The following is an 18644-nucleotide window of genomic DNA, read 5'->3' as shown; positions in this document are numbered from 1 at the left end:
TCGCGGATCTGGGCGCGGGTTGGGGTGTGGTGCTTGGATCTGCAACTCTGAACAGAGAGGGCGCGCGGTGCAGAGAGTGGAGAAGCAGAGGCGCACGGAGATGGAACAGAGAGGGCGCGTGGTGCGAGGTAGAGGTGCACGAAGATGGAGGGAAAGATGAAACCAGTAGCTTTTCGAAAGATGGAGGGAACGAAGATGACCATAAGCTTCTCATAATCCTACTATGTTCTTGTTCTGATTTTTCTGAATATGGGGGTTTAATTTTGTGGAAAACCAGAACTTGAAAAAGCTCTCTCATCGAGCTCTTCACAAATACAACTCGTTGGGGTCCGGGTTTGTAGTGGTGAAGAGGGAGAAGAGGAGGAGGGATTGGAGTTGGGGCTTTTGTGGTTGAAGATGAAGGGAGTGAAGACCTAGGAGAGGATGAGACATTGATGATTGTGAGGTTTTCAATTTGGATTTCTGGGTTGATGTTCAACTGGGGAGAGATGAAGGTTGAAGAAGGAGATGGATGGAGGTTGAAGGAGATGGATGGAAAAAAAATGGGGGGTAATTGGGTTTGTTGGGGTCTAAATTGGGTGAAATTAGGGTTAGATTTGGGGGGAATCGGGTTTGTTGATTTTGGGGGAAAGGGAAAAAAATTCTTAATTAAATAGAAAATCCACGTCAGTTAATGAAAGCCGTTTCTGTTTGGTCAACTGACGGAAGTTAACGGAAGGGCTTCGTTAGCACGTTTTAGATAGATGAGGGACCTTGACCGCACGTTTTAAACATGGGGGTGCAAACCGCACATTTCTGAAACATCAGGGACCCAAACTGGAATTAAGCCTAAATCGAATGAGGCAAATAGCAAGAAGATAGCAGGAACAAATTTTTATATTGTATCAATACAGAGGAGTTAGGATACATGGAAAAAAAATCAGACTTGAACTTGAAGATGCAAAGGGATAAGCATCGGTATCTCCTAACAAACAGAAAACATTAACATTTGAACTTTTATCTTATCAGATACTAACAAATCAAATATGTTATTAATAAGATATTAACATCTCTTTACCAAACCCCTCAAAGATACCCATAAGACATAGAAGTAACCATTCCAGATCTGCAAATCCCATAATAAAACCCAACAACTCCAGCCCTTGCAGAAAAACCAAAGCCACCACACATACGGATCCACCACCCCCAACCACACCCACACTGAGCCAGCCCCAAAACCCCAACCCAGATGTGTTCTTCAGTGCCTCTGTGAATTTGGAATAATGTAGAGAAATTAAGAAGACGAACGATAATAGCGGTGAAGCAAGGTGCATGACGGTGATAGGAGAATCGATTGCTGCATGGTGGCTCCAGGCCGCGAAGAGGTCGACGTCAATGTGGTTCCCCCCGCAGTAGTGTGAGCGCATATCATGGGTGGTGCCAAAGGAGTAGAAAGCCATGGAGGAGATCCGAGATGTTGAGGCTTGGCTCACCATCGACGATGTGGTGATGGAAGGATATGGAGGCTCGGATGGCGTGATGGAGCTGTTGGTGGAGGGGATTTACAAGGTCTTCTTCCTCTTGGAGCAGTAGGAAGGGTGGGAGAATGCTTCATAGATCCAGATCTAAAATCCAAATCTTCTTGCATCAGATCCCTAATCTTCTCTCCTTTTCACCTTTTTAATGTTTTTATTTAATTAAGTTACGAAATTAATTAGGGATTAATTATTTAGGTTAATTAGGTTTTTTTATTATTTAAATGAAAATAAAAATTCCACCTCAGCTCATTAATCCCACGTGGCCATGCCACATGGGCTACCGGAGCTCCGGCGTTGACCCAGAGCTCCGGAGGGATGAAAACCAAACATTTTGGCAAAGGTTAGGGACTAAAACCCACCTTTGCTCCGGCGAGGGACGAAAACCATGCATTTTGTAAAGGATAGGGACCAAAAACTTATTTAAGCCTAAAATATTTATCTTTCAGCCCACAACTGAGAACAAGAAATTTTAGTTCATTTTTCCAATTAGGTTTCGGATCTGAATTTAGGAGAGGAAATAATTACTTTTATGGATTCTTTAAAATCTAAGTACTTCATATCACAAACTTAATTAAAAAATGCAAGTAAAATGGTACAATAAAAAGGTAAATTAATCGGTAAATCCCTATAATTTCATCACATTTTTCAGATCTCCATTGTTTGAAACCTTTTATAGAAGTCTTCATAGTTCAAAAATGTACTACACATGTTAGTACTAAAAACATGATTTATGAATTGACCAATTTTTAGCATGATTCATTGGGGTTCATTGTAAAATCGTAGTTGATAAAATTCGTTGTTGAAGAATCTCCAACTGCATCTTCTGTGCTGCTTCATACCGACAGTCTTCATTTGCTTTGGTTTCTATCAGAATTCAGAACCTTTTCTCACAAAATCATGGGGAGCATCATCCGGAGGCTTTGCATGGCCTTTGGAATATTAATCAAAAGCACTGCTTTATTTCTACGCTTTTTTTATGCTCATCCATACACAGCACTGAACCCAAAAACTGGTAACAAAGTGAAAATTTAACACATTAAATAAAATTAATAATAATTAATTAAAAAGGTACAGTAATATAAAATAATTTAAGAAAACAAATATAATATTTGAATCTAAAGTTTTTTTTTCTTGAGGAGCGACTTCTCAATTTTCCTACAGTCCAGTCCACCTGTTCTTGTTATTCTGAATCACCTATGATAAAAATTAAAAAGTAAAAATAGAGAAACTAAAATTAAATAATTTTATTTTAATAAAATGTAAATATAAATATTAAAAAATAGTGTGAGCAGAAGATTGCTCAACAAAAAGTAGATGTTTGATTGAAGAAAACTAAGATATTTTTTTTTGGTACATCGGAAAGATAATTTGCACCCGATAGGAATTGATCCCTGGACCTCCCCTACCTAATTCATATGTGCCCCAGCTCCTACCACTTGAGCTATTCTACTAAGTAATCTAATCTAATGTATTGAAAGAATGCATGAAAACAGTCTTATTTCCTTGAATTAGAATGAGTGAATGAATAATTTTATATTATATTTTGAGTTTAATTTCTATGCACCGATTTTAAACAAAAATTTATGTGGTATAAATTATTTAAGTGGGTTGGTGTATCATTTCAACACTTCATTCTTTACATATTTGGTTGCATGGAGTTTGATTTCCAACTCTTACGAATCGAAAGAAACTTCTTGGTCAACCTCCTATCATTTATAATCAAGGAATTTTTATTCTAATTACCTAATATGTTTGTCTTATTATTTAATGGTTTAATTTTATTTCTATCACTTTAATTTAGATCCACCTAATAGTTAATTTTTTTTACAATTACTTCAAATTTCCTGCAAACTATAAAATTTAATATCATTCTTTTTTAAAAAAAATGGAGAGGTCATTGGTATGTTGGTTGATGCTCTTGGAGAAAAACAATGGGAGAACAGAGGATAAAAAACAAACTATATTGTTATCGAGCTTGATGTTGATGGGTGAGTGATTTAATTATTTTTAATTTATTCAACAAATAAAAAGTGACAAGACTTATCATAAATGATCTTGGGAAAAATGTATTGGAGCAATAGTTCTTACAGGAAATTACAGGAAGATGTGCAAATCGTAAAATATTATTAATCAGGATGACTATGATTCCTACCGACACACAGGTTATCCTTTTAAATTCCAAAGAAAACAGTTCCCAAAATCATTATGTTTTACAATGACAATAAATAAGAGTCAAGGGCAATCTCTTTCACATGTTAACATATACCTTCCAAGACGAGCATTTACTCATGACCAATTATATGTGGTACTTTCAAGAGTTACAAGCAAACAAGGGTTAAAGATTCTTACACTTGATGATGAAGGAAAGACATGTTCAACAATAACAAATGTAGTTTACAAAGATGTTTTTAGTAGGATTTGATATAATTATTTTTGAATGTTTTTATGACGTACATGTGTTAATTTATCTTTTAATTATAAATTAGTACCTTTCGCTCTCCAACTATGCATGGCATAGATTCAATACTAGTCTAATCTAATGTATGGAAATAGTCCTATGTTAGAAAAAAACACCAATTTAGCTTCTTTGAATTAGAACGAGGGAATGAATAATTTTATATTATATGTCAAACAAAAACTTGTGGGGTATAAATTATTTGAGTGGGTTGGTGTATGGTTTCAACACTTCATTCTTTAAATATTCAGTTGCATGGAGTTTGATTTTCAACTCTTGCAAATTTAAAAAAAAATCTTCATCAACATCCTACCGTTTAGTGCACTAATAGTGAAATGAGAGAGTAATCTCATAACTATCGCCAATGTGAATATCTTAGTTAACTAAAAATTAACTATTTTATTTTTTATTTTAAGCTATTTTGGACCAATCAATTCACCCATCGTGATTTATGCATGCTAACTCATAATTCATATTTTATTTTTATTTTTTGACGGTCTAAACCGCCAATCCACCATAAAATGGGTCGGGTACATAATTTCACTTCTCACGTGTGGGTCAACTACCCCACCTGTTTTATATGTGGGTTGGCGGACGGGTACGGGTGACCCATTTTGCCATCGTTGCCCACATTGATGTTTATCCTTGATAGCACAATAAGCCCCTATACGATATCCATGAATATGGCGGTCATCTAAGTGTTGTGTGGTGTACAAGTTACAACCACAGTGAAAGAGACTAAACCATACCTTTTATTTTTCCCTCCATATATAAACCATACTTCAAAGGGTATATGTCACAATCCTCAACTTTGAAGGTCCTATTCCTATATAATTTTTTTTACATCGGAAAATAAATTACATTCTTTAGGGATCGATCTTAGACCTACCATTTCTCAACCTATATGTTTCATAACTCTTACCACTTCAGATATCATTCGGGAACCCTATAGAACTTCTTTGAGCTAACTATAATTCTTTCACTAGGTAGCGTTTGGTGATGGAACGGAACAGAACGGAACAGGACAGAACAGGATGGAACAGGACAATAATGTTCTGTGTGTTGTGTTTGGTAACTCCAAGCCAATAGAACAGAACCATGATTATAATTACATATATAACCCTGCATATTTGATTGAGGAAAACAAATTGAACTCAATTGAACATTTTGCATAGAAACCATTTGTTATTGCTTACTTCATGAAATAATCACTTATTTCTTTAAAATAATCACTTATATATTGTTTAAGTTGTTTCAGTATGCTATTGAAAAAAGCAGAAACCTAATTATCTATTTAAGCTATTTTAAGTGCGTTTGTTTAGATTAAAAATATTGATTTTTAACTATAATTTTTATTTTATTTTAAGAGATTTTGAGAAAAGCATAAGTTGATTCGTGTTTGACTACTCTAATTAAAATCACTTTTTTTTTATCTCCTCTCAACTACCATCATAGATTTTCATTATAAGTTAAAGTAACTGTTTCAAATAATCTGTTTTCAGCTTCAGCTGAAACAAACACAAAAAGTGATTTTTTATTAAAAAGTGATTTTTCCAAAATAAGTTGAATCAAACGCACTGTAATTGGCTTGTTTATCATTCCTTACAAAAACTGATTTTACTTTTAAAAAAATAATTGATTTTATTATAATTAAGTTGATTCGTGTTTGACTATTATAATTAAAATCACATTTTTATCTCCTCTCATCTATCATCATAGATTTTCATGATAAGCTAAAGTAACTGTTTCAAATAATCTGTTTTCAGCTTCACTTGAAACAAACACAAAAAAGTTATATTTTCATTTAAAAAGTGATTTTTTTATTTATTTTAAAAGTGATTTTTTGATTAAAAAGTGATTTTTCCAAAATAAGTTGAATCAAACGCACTCTAATTGGCTCGTTTATCATAGCTTCCAAAAAGTGATTTTACTTTTGAAAAAATAATTGATTTTATTTTAAGTGATTTTTTTTAAAAAGTAGATTTTCATTTAACTTCTACAAATATAATAAGTGATTTCAATTTTAGAAGTGATTTTAAACTGTTTAGATACATAAATTTTCAAATATAAATTAGGGGTATTTTTGAACTTGCAAAAGTTTTAAGAGAGTGCTCCGTTCCGTTCCACCCTTTTCCAGGGAACCAAAGTGTCCTGTTCCTGGAGCCTTTTGTCCCGTTCCGTTCCATCTTAAAAACATGACAAACACATAACGGAACCCATGTGTTATGTTCCGTTCCCTTCCCACCTGTCTACCAAACGCTACCTAAAAAAATACTTTTCTGTTGTTTTGTTTTGGAAACTTAAGAAAACGTGATTAAACAATCAAGTGATTAAGTGGCCATAAAGTTAAAAAGTTGACATAAGTTCAAGACGAGATTATGTTCATTTTACCATTTGCATTGCATATATGCAAATATGATTTTACAGATTTTAGGCATAATCATAAATAAAGAAGAGAAATTTTATAAGATTAAAGTTCAATTGAATTAGCTTTGAGTTTAAAGAAAAAACAAATGCATACTGAGGTTATTTATATCGCCCCACTTTGACTCATACAGAAAGTTGATTGCCTTTGGAATGGACAGACTTCAATCTAGAAGTGATTGAAAGCGGAACACTTTTCCAGTTTTTTACAAATGCAATGAATCCCTTTGAAGATTCTATATAAACAAGATTGAGAGATAAATTAATCAAACCCCATTCAGACAATTTCTTATGCCAAAGGCAACCCAACCTATATATGCATTCAGAGAAAAAAAGATATAGTAAGCACTTGCACTGAATCTACATAAATGGTGAGAAAGTTTGAGGGAATCAAAGGAGAATCGATAAAAATTTCCCCTTTGCAGATATTATTTAACTCAAACTACTAGAGGAATAGAATTTCTACAACATCCTTCCCATTTGAACAGCTAAAAAATCATGAAAAGAAGATGGAAGAAGACATGAAAAAAAAGGAGGGGTGGAAAGAATTCAATAAATTCTATAAATCAAAATCCCTAACAAAAATGTTACACTGAGGATGTATCAACAAAAACCTCATTCAACACATCATCATCCTCACCATTTGCTAAGGCAAACAAATCTTCATCACTGGAAAAATCCCTTCTCTCCAATTTGTTATGAGCTGCAATGAACATCAACTTCTGAACCTTGTCCAATGCAGTTCTTGAGTGTCCATGGGCACAAACCCATCTCCACAGAGACCAATTGCATTTGAATCCACAAGAAGTTGCATTAAGGAAGATTAGCCTCACTGCAACTTTCCCTAATGACTTGAATTCAGTTAAATAAGTTTCCCAAACAAGTCTACTACTTTGTGGATTAGCAATCCTCATCTTCCCAGTAACTGGATCCCTCTCCTTCATCTGAACAGCTTGAGCATAAACTGGATCAAGCCCTTCTGTTCTCCACTTCATGAGTTCCATCAGAGCAATGTGTGCTTCGTCTCTCGAAACAAGCCTTGTTAAGAGCCTGTCGACATCTTTCTCCTGTTCCGGAGTCAAGTACTTGAATGGCGGAAGGTACTTGCCGCTTGTGTCTCTTATTAGATAAAGAGGGTCTAGAATGTATGCTGCAGCCCAAGCAGGGTGGTAGTTCTTCTTGAACCTTTTTTCAATCAATTTATCCACTGCTCCTTCTGCAATTTGGAATTTGGAGCACCAATCCTTCACTTTTGATCTCAACTCGTTCCAAATTATAAGGCATTGCCCAACTAAGGGCCTTTCTGTCTCAATCTCGTGAGCCATGTCCTTCACCAATTTAACCAAAGCATGGACTGCTTCCAAATCATTCCAAAAACCTACATTTCGAACCATGTCCCCGACTTCTCCCGCATTTGGATCCTCCATGGATGCTATATTGAACGATTCATCTAGCAGAACCAATTGTAAAGCGCGCCCCGATCGCAAAGTGTCCTCCATCATTGTGAACACGGGGCCAAAGTTAAAATCCTCAAACTCTCGCGTAGGCACTCGAAGCAACCATGTGTGCCCGTACTCTTGCAGTTGGTACTTGTGAAAACTGCTCCGAATTTGTGAGTTGTAATTGACAAAACTTGCTAGCTTCAGACAATTCTCAGCCACAGTTCTGAACAAAGGAAGTTCCTTGGTGAAGTCCTTGATTAAGCTATTGAACCCTTGGTACTGACAAGAGAGATTAACCATCCAGTGGTTCTGATTCTCCAAGTTTCTCAAAGCCTTGGATTTGAATCTGTCTGCAACTATCCCAACACATTGCTGCACAAGATTCCCACAAATGCCAGTGATTGTCTCCAATAAAATCTCCTCAGCATAGTTGGAAGGAGCAGAACCAGTAACAAACAGAGCCCTTCTGTACAAACTGGTCCCATTGGGAAGATTCACAGTAAAATTCACCAAATTATCATCATCTCCATAATTATTGACCTTCCATCCACCAGAGCCAAGTTGAAAGAACATGGCATCTCTAATCCTTGCTTCTGATTCAGCTTTAACTTCCTCAAACTTAGCATCCAATCTAGTACCTGTGAACTCTCTAGGAATAACCGGTGGCAAACCAACCTGGGTTAGAAAAGCTCTGAACTTCGGATGCTCCAAGCTCGAAAACGACACAGAGCCACAAGACTCATATACCCAATCAGCAAGATGATCAAGGGCACTATCAACCTGGCTCTTGCTAAGAGCAAAACCAGGTGAAGTTTTAGGACTCTTCAGCTTCTTCACACTGTCCTCCAACATAGCCAAAGCCCCCAAATCATCTTTCCCACCAGATAGCATCAAATGCGGTTGCTGCAGCAACAAACCTGACCCGAATCGAGTCGGATCCACACGCGGCGAGTCAGACGGCGAACCCCTCTTGAGATGGTTGAGGTGCATCGACGAAGAAGTCGCCGCCGCCGCCTCCGGCGGCGACACAACTACTGCTGTACTCGCCGGCGAAACAGAGGAAATGGGTTTGACGGCGGAGTTAAAGTTGGGGCAAGTTCCACGCTTCAAATGCTCCGAAGCTGTTCGTGAAGGATTGGAGGCGGAGAAAACGGCGTCGCAGAGGAAGCAGCGGAGCTTCACCGCTTTTGGGAGCCCCGTTTCGGTGCTGTGAACCAGAAGAGGCTCAAGGTGCGCCCAGTACCAAGCTCCTTTCCCCTTCATGGCCTTGTTCCGAACCGTCACCAACCCTTCGTAGCGCTTGTGCACAGCTTTCGCCGCGGCTTCATCGGCGGAAGCAGAGTCCACGGCCGGCGTCGTATTGGTGGCCGCCATTGCAGCAAAGACTCTGATCTCGATACCCGAACCGTTCGATCACGCGTTTTTCATGTTCGCCGCCGTCGTCGTCGCTCTGTGACTCGGTGGTGAAACGACGCGCGCATTTAGAATCGGAGAGATACCGGTGACCGGAGTTTGAATCTCCGGCGAGTTTCCATGGTTTGGGTGGAGAGATTATTGAAGTGAATTTTTGGGTGTTGAAAGGAATGGTGAGAGGGAAGAGAGTGAGCGAGACCCGAAATAGCAAAGCGAATGAGAGTGAAGCAGAGACTTGGTTTTTTCACGCGGCGATATTGCGCGCGTGGGAAGCATGGTGATGGGTGGCAACTTGAGCAACCGTGCAAGTGGAACGAGGTAAGGATGGGAAACCAGTCCCACGTACGAATCTCCGACATGATGATTGGGGAGTGTGATGCACGCGCCGGTGATGTAGTCCTTTGTTTCTGTATTTTTCACACTTTTATTTTTTGTTTTTTGTTTTTCCTTTTTCGGGTCTTCTCGTGTGGGTCTTCCCTTGTCCTTCTCTGTTCCTTTTTCTCTATCTATGCTGCTTTTCTTTTTCCATATTCTCATACTGCCACTGTTTACATCAAAATTATCATTTAGAAAAGGTTGAATTTTATTCAGAAGCTTTGAATTCTTTTTCGATAATTTTAAAAATTAAATATTAGTTTTAAATAGTTAAGAAGATTATTAAACTTGTTTTTTTAATATTGCTGCTTTTAATTATTTTGATGGCTTGGCTTTTCTTTTGTGACTTTTGCTGTTGGATGAGTTCAGCATCAGACAAAGTCCACTTATTGATTTTCAAACAGTTCCAAAGGTAAAAAAAAAGAAAAACACTGTGCGCTGATACTTAGCAGGATGGTAGTTAAAAAGTTCAAATCAACCTATGAGTTATGACGTAATGATTTTTATATCAAAATATTCACATGGTTAATTTTTTTTCCAGGACACATTTATTTTTAATTCTAAGTTTTTTATTTTTCTTAAATACTTCTAAGTTGATATTTTTATTTGGTACGTGTCTCAAAATAATTTAATTTTAATAACTATTATTAAAATATAGGTGTTGGCACTAAAAAATGCGCAACCCCTAGAAATTAACTGAACTGTCTCGCGTGCCATCGTGATAAGGTTAGTCGAGGGAGGTTTTGGTCGAAAGGAGCAAACAAGTTGGACTTGGATAAAATCAGAGAAAGATATACACAGGCCTCGAGCCCACAAGGAGATATTTCCAAGGGGTTCTAGAAGGCTTCACATAAGAAAATCACCCATCGGTTCATCCCTTGAAAATAAGGAAAGCAGTTAGAGCTTGAAGAATCAGCTGAAATAGGAAGTTCGGCTTAACCAAAAGCTTCTAGATTGATCAAAAGAAGTAACTTCCAACATTCCCACAAAATGTAACTATCCCAAAAAACACGGATAGGGGCAAGAGTTATTAACTGTTGTAGGCTAGCCGAATTTGCCTCTATAAATAGAGGGAGAGTTATTTGTAGCACACAACTCATCAATCAATCAAACAACAAGTTTCTCGCATTTATTCTTCATTTACTTTTCAATGGCTTTACATCTTAACCTTTAAGTTTCATTTACAGTCTTTTAACTTTCAAACACTTTATTTATTCAGTTTTATACCCCTTAATTTTCAGACGATTTAAGTCTTTCCTTTATACATTTTCGTCTAGCCATAATTAGTCGTCATCAATGTGATACAAATTCTTTAATAGAGAACTCTAAGTGCTTTTCGAGTCTCTTAGAAACTTGCGATACAATTATCTTTTTGTAATTTCGCAGACTTTATACAAAGTGGGAGTAGATCAAAAGAGAAAATGAGCCAACGAATCCTAATATGCTTATAAAGATGCAACTTGCTATGAGATTAGGAACATGTGGCCACATAACCACATGATTGTCGACCCCAGTAATTGGTGGCATTCTTGTTTTTTCTTTTTCTTTTCTGGCTCTCTACTTCCACTGAATAACGCATATATTAGCTAGAAACTACGTGGATAATAATAGGTTGATCATACTAGATGCCATATCCAATTTGTTTAATTTTTTTGTTAGATTCTAATGCAATTATCTTATTTTTTGGACAAATAATGCAATTATCTTGACTTAAGCATCGTAATTTGTTTTTTTTTTGTCAAAAGCATCGTAATTGAAATAAGAGATTAATTACTATGGGTAAGAGAGAGAGCATGCAGCAAACCATATGAATTCATGGGCCTTTATCCTTCATATGCATGGACTTTTAACTTGAATACTGGATCTACAGAAAAAAAACAAGTCCACTCAATAGTTGTAGAAACAGAGGGGAATTTTTTTTTTTTTTGACAGGAACAGAGGGGAATTCAATAGAAAGGAAAGGAAAAAAAAACGCCCACCGTGGGGCTCGAACCCACGACCACAAGGTTAAGAGCCTTGCGCTCTACCAACTGAGCTAGACGGGCTGTTGGTATAAAACTGACACTTATGTTATAAAACCTATAAGCTACTGAAAATAAATGGAAAAAGTTACTCACATTTATACCAATAAGCTATTTTATAATTTCGATTCAGTCTACAATTTATTCTCTTTTTATACAAGGTTGATTAGACCTCACCACTTTTCAAAAAAGATTAGACCTGACCAATCTTGACCAAAAAAATATAACTTCAAAATTACGTTCTCTTTACTTTTAACTAGATATAACACTCGTGCGTTGCACGGGTTTATTCCTAATATTTTTTAGTATTATATAAAAATTATTATACTTTAAATGAATATTAAAATAATTTTTAATTGAAAGGAGGATTGCTATTTTACACGACTAAACCACTGCACGATCTTCACGACAATCTATTTTAAAGACTAATAATAAATCAAGTTTTTTTTATTACAAATGGAAGATAATAATAAAATAAATTTGATAAAAATAACAATATATAGTTTTGAAAAATCAGAATTACTAACCAATCATGTTTGGTCGTGTTGGTCATGAATAAGATTTGTGTTGTTCATTAGCATTACCTAAGTATTATCAAATTAAAAATAATTATCTTGAGACAACTTAGAGTTTTCTTTGTGTGAAAAAATACATATTTAAATTTATTAATTTATTTTAACATTAGCATTAAATTAGTTTTAATAATTTAACAAATCATTTATTTGTTTATATGAAAAAAATTATTCAAGTTTGAAGGATTTTATATTAAATAATAAATTTTTAATATCATCAAATAAGTTATAATAATAACATAATTTGTGTGTTTTTATCAATAAAAAAGTAATTTTAAATTTTAAAATTATAATAAATTATAAATTTAATAGCTCTTTCAAAAACAAAACTTAAATAGCGTATAACATTATTGACTAAATTTAAAATTATTTAGTTTTTTTAATTAGCTTCCTCTGTTATGTCATTTCAAGTCATTTTCACTATTTTTAATTGGATGTCTGTGTAAAACTATTTTACACTGTCAGTGCATATCCATTAAACTCATATTTAATAGATACAAAATATATTTAATTTTTTTTACACAAATACCTTATTGCGAAAATTTAAATTTAAAACTATGTTGTCTAAATTATTTATTAATAATTGATACTTTATTATTATTTAATTTTGGTTCTTGATGTTAATTTATTTATGTAGTCAAATTTGGTGTTTTACCATGAAAGATAGTGAGTAAGTATTATGAAAAATAAAAAGTCATGAGTTTAATTTCTTTTTTCAAGGAGGTGAATAGGGGGTCTTCATTTCTACTATTGTATTTAATGTTATGGTTCAAGTTTCACTTTCATATATGTACATGATTCGAACCCGAGACATTGATTAAGGGAAATAAAACATCCACAAATATATTTTAAATCTTTCTTTTATTAAGATATTTATTTACATAAATTATTTATAATATTTAATATTATTATATAATTAAAAAATTTCACATGTAAATTATGTGTACTTTTATCAGTGTAACTTTTTGTTGATAAACATCAGTGTAATTTTTTTTTTATTAGAGTGTCTTGTTTCACTCTTTTTCAGAAAACTAAGTGTTATGTCATATTTTGTTCTACCTTACAAACAAACATGAAAATTAGGTGGTAGTTGAATAAATATTGATTTGAAAATTTTTTTGATCAGTTTTTAGTTTAATGTATATAACATAAAGATTTTTTTGTATGTGTTTATAATAAAATTTAAATCGTATTTTACATTTTAGTATGTAGTTGAATAGCTCATAACTTAGACAGTTCTATTCAATTTTAATATTATGATTTAGGAAATTTTATTTAGTTTTAAATTTTATTATTTAAGTTCATTTCACAAAAAAAATTTATTATTTAAATTATTAATACAAATGAAAGGTTTTATCATTTAATGCATTTAATGTAAAGGAGTGCAACCAAACTCAAGTCTCCTTTACATATATATATATATATATATATATATATATATATATATATATATATATATATATAGATAATCCATAATATATACATTCAGGGGTTTTTCTAGGTCCAGTAATCGCATACGTGGCACCTCATGATTGGTCAATTTCATTAAAAATCCTACATGGCTTCCTTCCTCTTAATGTACACCCTTCCTCTTAACCTACACTCATCTCTCTTAAAAAGCCTATTTAAGACTCTAATTCTTCATTCCTCTCTCCATAATTTGAATCTCTCTCCATCATTTGATTTCCACAACTCTCAGCCTCTCTTGGTCTTTGGCTATTGATTCTCGGTATTCATCCTCATTTTCCATTAAATCGATCAGTTAGATCTGAATTTTTTTCGTTAACTATTAACAAGTTGAGCATTTTTTCAATTGCAGATGATGATTGCCAGATCAAGGTTTGGGACTACAAGCTGTACAGGTATTTATCAATTTCTTAAAAATCATATATAAGACTCTCCAATTGTTTCTTTCTTTCTCCATCATTTTATCACTGTCATCACAATTCTCTTTTCCTCTGTTTTTTTTTTTCGCAGCTTCTCACTATTCTTCATGATTGAAAGGTGTTTTTCTAATCATTATTTTCATGCATGTTCTCCTTAATCTATTCTCATGTTGTTGTGTTTCATTTCTATTTTTTTTTCTAACGATCGATCTCACTTGCATTGTGTTACCTTCGTTTTTTGTGACGTTTTCACATATTCGGATACATTTTTTCGTTTCTGGTTTATGTGTTTCCATTTTATATATTTTCAGGTTTTGCAGTTTTCATACAAGGGATCTTGGAGGTTTGTTTAAATTTCGTTTTTTTTTTTTTTTTTGCAATTCCTCATTCGATCTCTTTGATGTTGTTTTAATTTTGTTTTTTTTATGTATCTTCCTAGATCCTGATATCGTTTTGGAAGTTGTAATGTACAGAACTCACTAATAGAGGTTTTTGTGACTTACAATTTTGCTGATTAATTTGCATTTGGTACCATCACTTTTACTCCACAAGGCAAAGTAAAACTGGCGAGATATCACGACAGAAAGGAACAATGCACTCTAATGTTGGAAATTTCGGATTGTGATGTTTATGGCAATATGGGGCGCTTGGAAGCTATAATGTGTAGATCTCACCAATTTCGTTGTAAAAGTATAAATCACATATTTTAGTCTTAATTGCTTTTTAATTCTTGACTTATTTATAGTAAAATAGAACACGACATTATTGCTATTTAATTAATTTTAATTGTATTCAATTCATTTCCTTATTTATAGCAAAATTAATGACGACATTAGTTTGTGATTCAAATTCTAAATTTTTGACTTCGTCAAGACAATTAATAATTATTCAAATTTGAAAACATTGATATTGAATTAATTTTTAGTCAAAATTGAGCAATAACTCTTCCATTATCAGTTTTAGTATTTAATTAGTCTTAATTGCTTTTTAATTCTTGACTTATTTATAGTAAAATAGAACACGACATTATTGCTATTTAATTCATTTTAATTGTATTCAATTTATTTCCTTATTTATAGAAAAATTAATGACGACATTGGTTAGTGATTTAAATTTTAAATTTTTTATTTCGTCAAAATAATTAATAAGTATACAAATTTGAAAACGTTGATATTGAATTAATTGTTAGTCAAAATTGAGCAATAAATCTTCCATTATCTGTTTTATTATTTAATTAGTCTTAATTCTTTTTAATTCTAGACTTATTTATAAAATAATAAAGCACGACATTATTGCTATTTAATAAATTTGAATTCGGTTCAATTCATTTCCTTATTTATAGAAAATGTATTAGTAATTACTATTTAAATTTAATAATCATGTATTTAATGCGTTTAAAAATGCATTAATTTGTGTAGAATTTTGAGAAATTAAATACACATCGACATTCAGTCAAATATTCAATTAATTTCCCAATTTTTCGTCAAATTTTTTTTTTCAATTAATTATACCATTACCTCTTATAATATTTAATTAGTTTTAATTATACCATTAATTATTTAATAAAAATGTGATCTTCTTTTCCTTTTCCATATACAAAACGTTTATTTAAAAAAAAAAACGTAATGTATCTCCATTGATTATTTAAAAGAAAAAAAAACTCATCCTTCTTTCCATTTTTATATATATAACGTAATTTATTAAAAAAAATCTGATGGAATTGAATTAAATTTTGAGAATGAATGAATGAATTAATAACGTAATTAAAGAATTAAATAAATACTATTTAAAAACAATCATCACGTATTCACGACTTTAAAAATAACAAAAATTTTATTTAATAAAATATTTTCTAAATTAATTATTTATTTCCTTCAATTTCCTTATATAAACCACTTAATTATATTAATTTCCTTATTTAAAATCATAAAAGACATTAAACGCTTTATGAAATAAATGTTATTTTCGTCTTTTTTAAATAAGTAAAATTAAAATAATGAAATAAATTTTAACGCATTGACTATTTATTTATGGAAAATATTTTCGAAATTAATTATTTATTTCCTTCAATTTCCTTATATAGACCACTTAATTATATTAATTTCCTTATTTAAAATCATAAAAGACATTAAATGTTTTATGAAATAAATGCTATTTTCGTTGTTTTTAATAAGGAAAAAAATAATAAAATAAATTTTAATGCATTGACTATTTATTTAAGGAAAATATTTTTGACATTAATTAATTATTTACTTCAATTTCCTTATATAAACAACTTAACTATATTAATTTCCTTATTTAAACTCATAAAAGACATTAAATGCTTTATGGAATTAATGCTATTTTAGTTTTTTTTAATAAAGAAATTTAAAATAATTAAATAAATTTTAATGAATTGAATATTTATTTAAGTAAAATATTTTCGAAATGAATTATTTATTTCCTTTAATTTCCTTATATAAATCACTTAATTATATTAATTTCCTTATTTAAAATTATAAAAGGCATTAAATGCTTTATGGAATAAATGCTATTTTCGTTTTTTTTTTCAAATAAGGAAATTTAAAATAATTAAGTAAATTTTAATGCATTGACTATTTATTTAAGGAAAATATTTTCGAAATTAATTGTTTATTTCCTTCAATTTCCTTATATAAACCACTTAATTATATTAATTTCCTTATTTAAAATCATAAAAGACATTAAATGCTTTATGAAATAAATGCTATTTTCGTTTTTTTAAATAAGGAAATTTAAAATAATTTAATAAATTTTAATGCATTAACTATTTATTTAGGGAAAATATTTTTGAAATTAATTATTAATTTCCTTCAATTTCCTTATATAAACCACTTAATTATATTAATTTTCTTATTTAAAATCATAAAAGACATTAAGGAACTTTATTCATGTGTAATTAATTTAAAATGGTGTTTATAATTGATTGATATTTAATGTTAGTAAAAACATTAATGTTAGTCAACGAAATTACATATACATTAATTTAATATGATTTACAACATTCAAATTTTAGTCAATGATAGAAAACAATAATACTCCTATTTAATGGTTTTTAACATTCATTAATTATTTGTCAATTAATAATAAAAACATTAACTATAAAAAATTCGTTCCTTAAATATAAATTTATTTTACACACATATTTGACTTTTTAAAAAAACATTAATGTTAGTCAATGATCAAAAATTTAAGATTATCCTGCTACGTTTTAAGAAAAAACGATTTTAAATATCATTTTTAATGATTTAAATTTAAAATTATAAATACAAATTAACTCCTTTGTTCATGTGTAATTAATTTAAAATTGTGTTTATTGTCATTTAATGTTATTAAATACATTATTGTTAGTCAACGAAATTACATACTCCCTCCGTTCCTTTTTAAGTGTCGTTTTAGAAGAATTTTTTTGTTCCTATTTAACTGTCATTTTGATGTTTTAAGTTTCTATTTGTCAATCATACCCTTACTTTTTCAATAACTCCACATCACATTTTCCATAAAATTCTCCTTTCTCAATAACTATGAAGAGCTTTATGACTTTATGATTGAGTGAGAGTGGTAGATGGTTTAATGATATGAGAGAGTGGAAAAAAACTAACAATCCACTATCTTAGTTGGAGAGCTTTATGACTTTATGATTAAAATGTGAGAGGGTAGAATGAGAAAAAACACTCTAACAATCCACTATCTTGATTAGAGAGTTTTATGCTAAAACGACACTTAAAAAGGAACGGACGGAGTGTACGTTACATTAATTTGATTTACAACATTCAAATTTTAGTCAATATTAAAAAAACATTAATACCCCTATTTAATGGTTTTAAAAATTAATAATTATTAGTCAATACATAATACTCCCTCTGTGCCTATAGAGCTGACATTTTAAGGTTGTTGCACAAGTATTAAGAAATAATAATTAATGATCTTGTTTTATTAAAAGTACTATGTAACTTTCTATTATACAATTTATCTCTCTTATTAATTCTAACATTTCAATCTTCCTACCACCAATAAATGAATGGTACAATTGGTAAAATATAATTAATGTTCTCTTGAACTTTGTAAAGTGGAAGCTAATTAGGAACAAAATTCAGCTAAAAATAGTGTCGGTTATTTAGGAACAGAGGGATACAAACATTGACAACAAATTTCCGTTCATTAAAAAGATACATATTTTCCACACCTATTTATTGTGTCTAAAATACATTAATGATAGTCAATGATCAGAACTTTAATTTCGAATATTCTTTAACGCTTTAAAAAAAGGTTTTAATACTTAAATTTTAATGATTTTAATTCAAAATTATAAATACATATATACTGTTATATTCTTTTCATTTTAAAAAACCGCGTTCATTTCCTTTTTTATAAATATTACCATATTTAATACTTGTGTTCATGTCCTTTTTTATAAATATTACCATATTTAAAACCTTAGGGACGATCTTTTAAAAACTTTAATTTTTATTCATTGATTATTTTTAGATTGTGAAAAAAAAAAGTAAAAACTATATCCTA

At 31.5% G+C, this 18644-nt stretch overlaps 1 protein-coding gene and 1 non-coding gene across 2 annotated transcripts; both read right to left on the bottom strand.

Annotated features, from left to right (window-relative positions):
* Positions 1-6799: 6799 nt before the first annotated feature.
* On the bottom strand, positions 6800-9730 carry LOC130714657 (uncharacterized). Its single transcript, XM_057564579.1, has one exon. It carries the CDS (start codon positions 9210-9212, stop codon positions 6984-6986), a length of 2229 nt encoding a protein of 742 aa, XP_057420562.1. The 5' UTR covers positions 9213-9730; the 3' UTR covers positions 6800-6983.
* A 1868-nt stretch (positions 9731-11598) lies between these two features.
* Positions 11599-11671, bottom strand: TRNAK-CUU (transfer RNA lysine (anticodon CUU)). The gene has a single exon. It is a non-coding gene; the product is annotated as a tRNA-Lys (tRNA).
* Positions 11672-18644: the final 6973 nt, after the last annotated feature.

The sequence above is a fragment of the Lotus japonicus genome, chromosome 4 (genome assembly GCF_012489685.1).
Source record: "Lotus japonicus ecotype B-129 chromosome 4, LjGifu_v1.2".
Classification (NCBI taxonomy): Eukaryota; Viridiplantae; Streptophyta; class Magnoliopsida; order Fabales; family Fabaceae; genus Lotus; species Lotus japonicus.
This window is presented reverse-complemented; position numbering and strand designations above follow the sequence as displayed.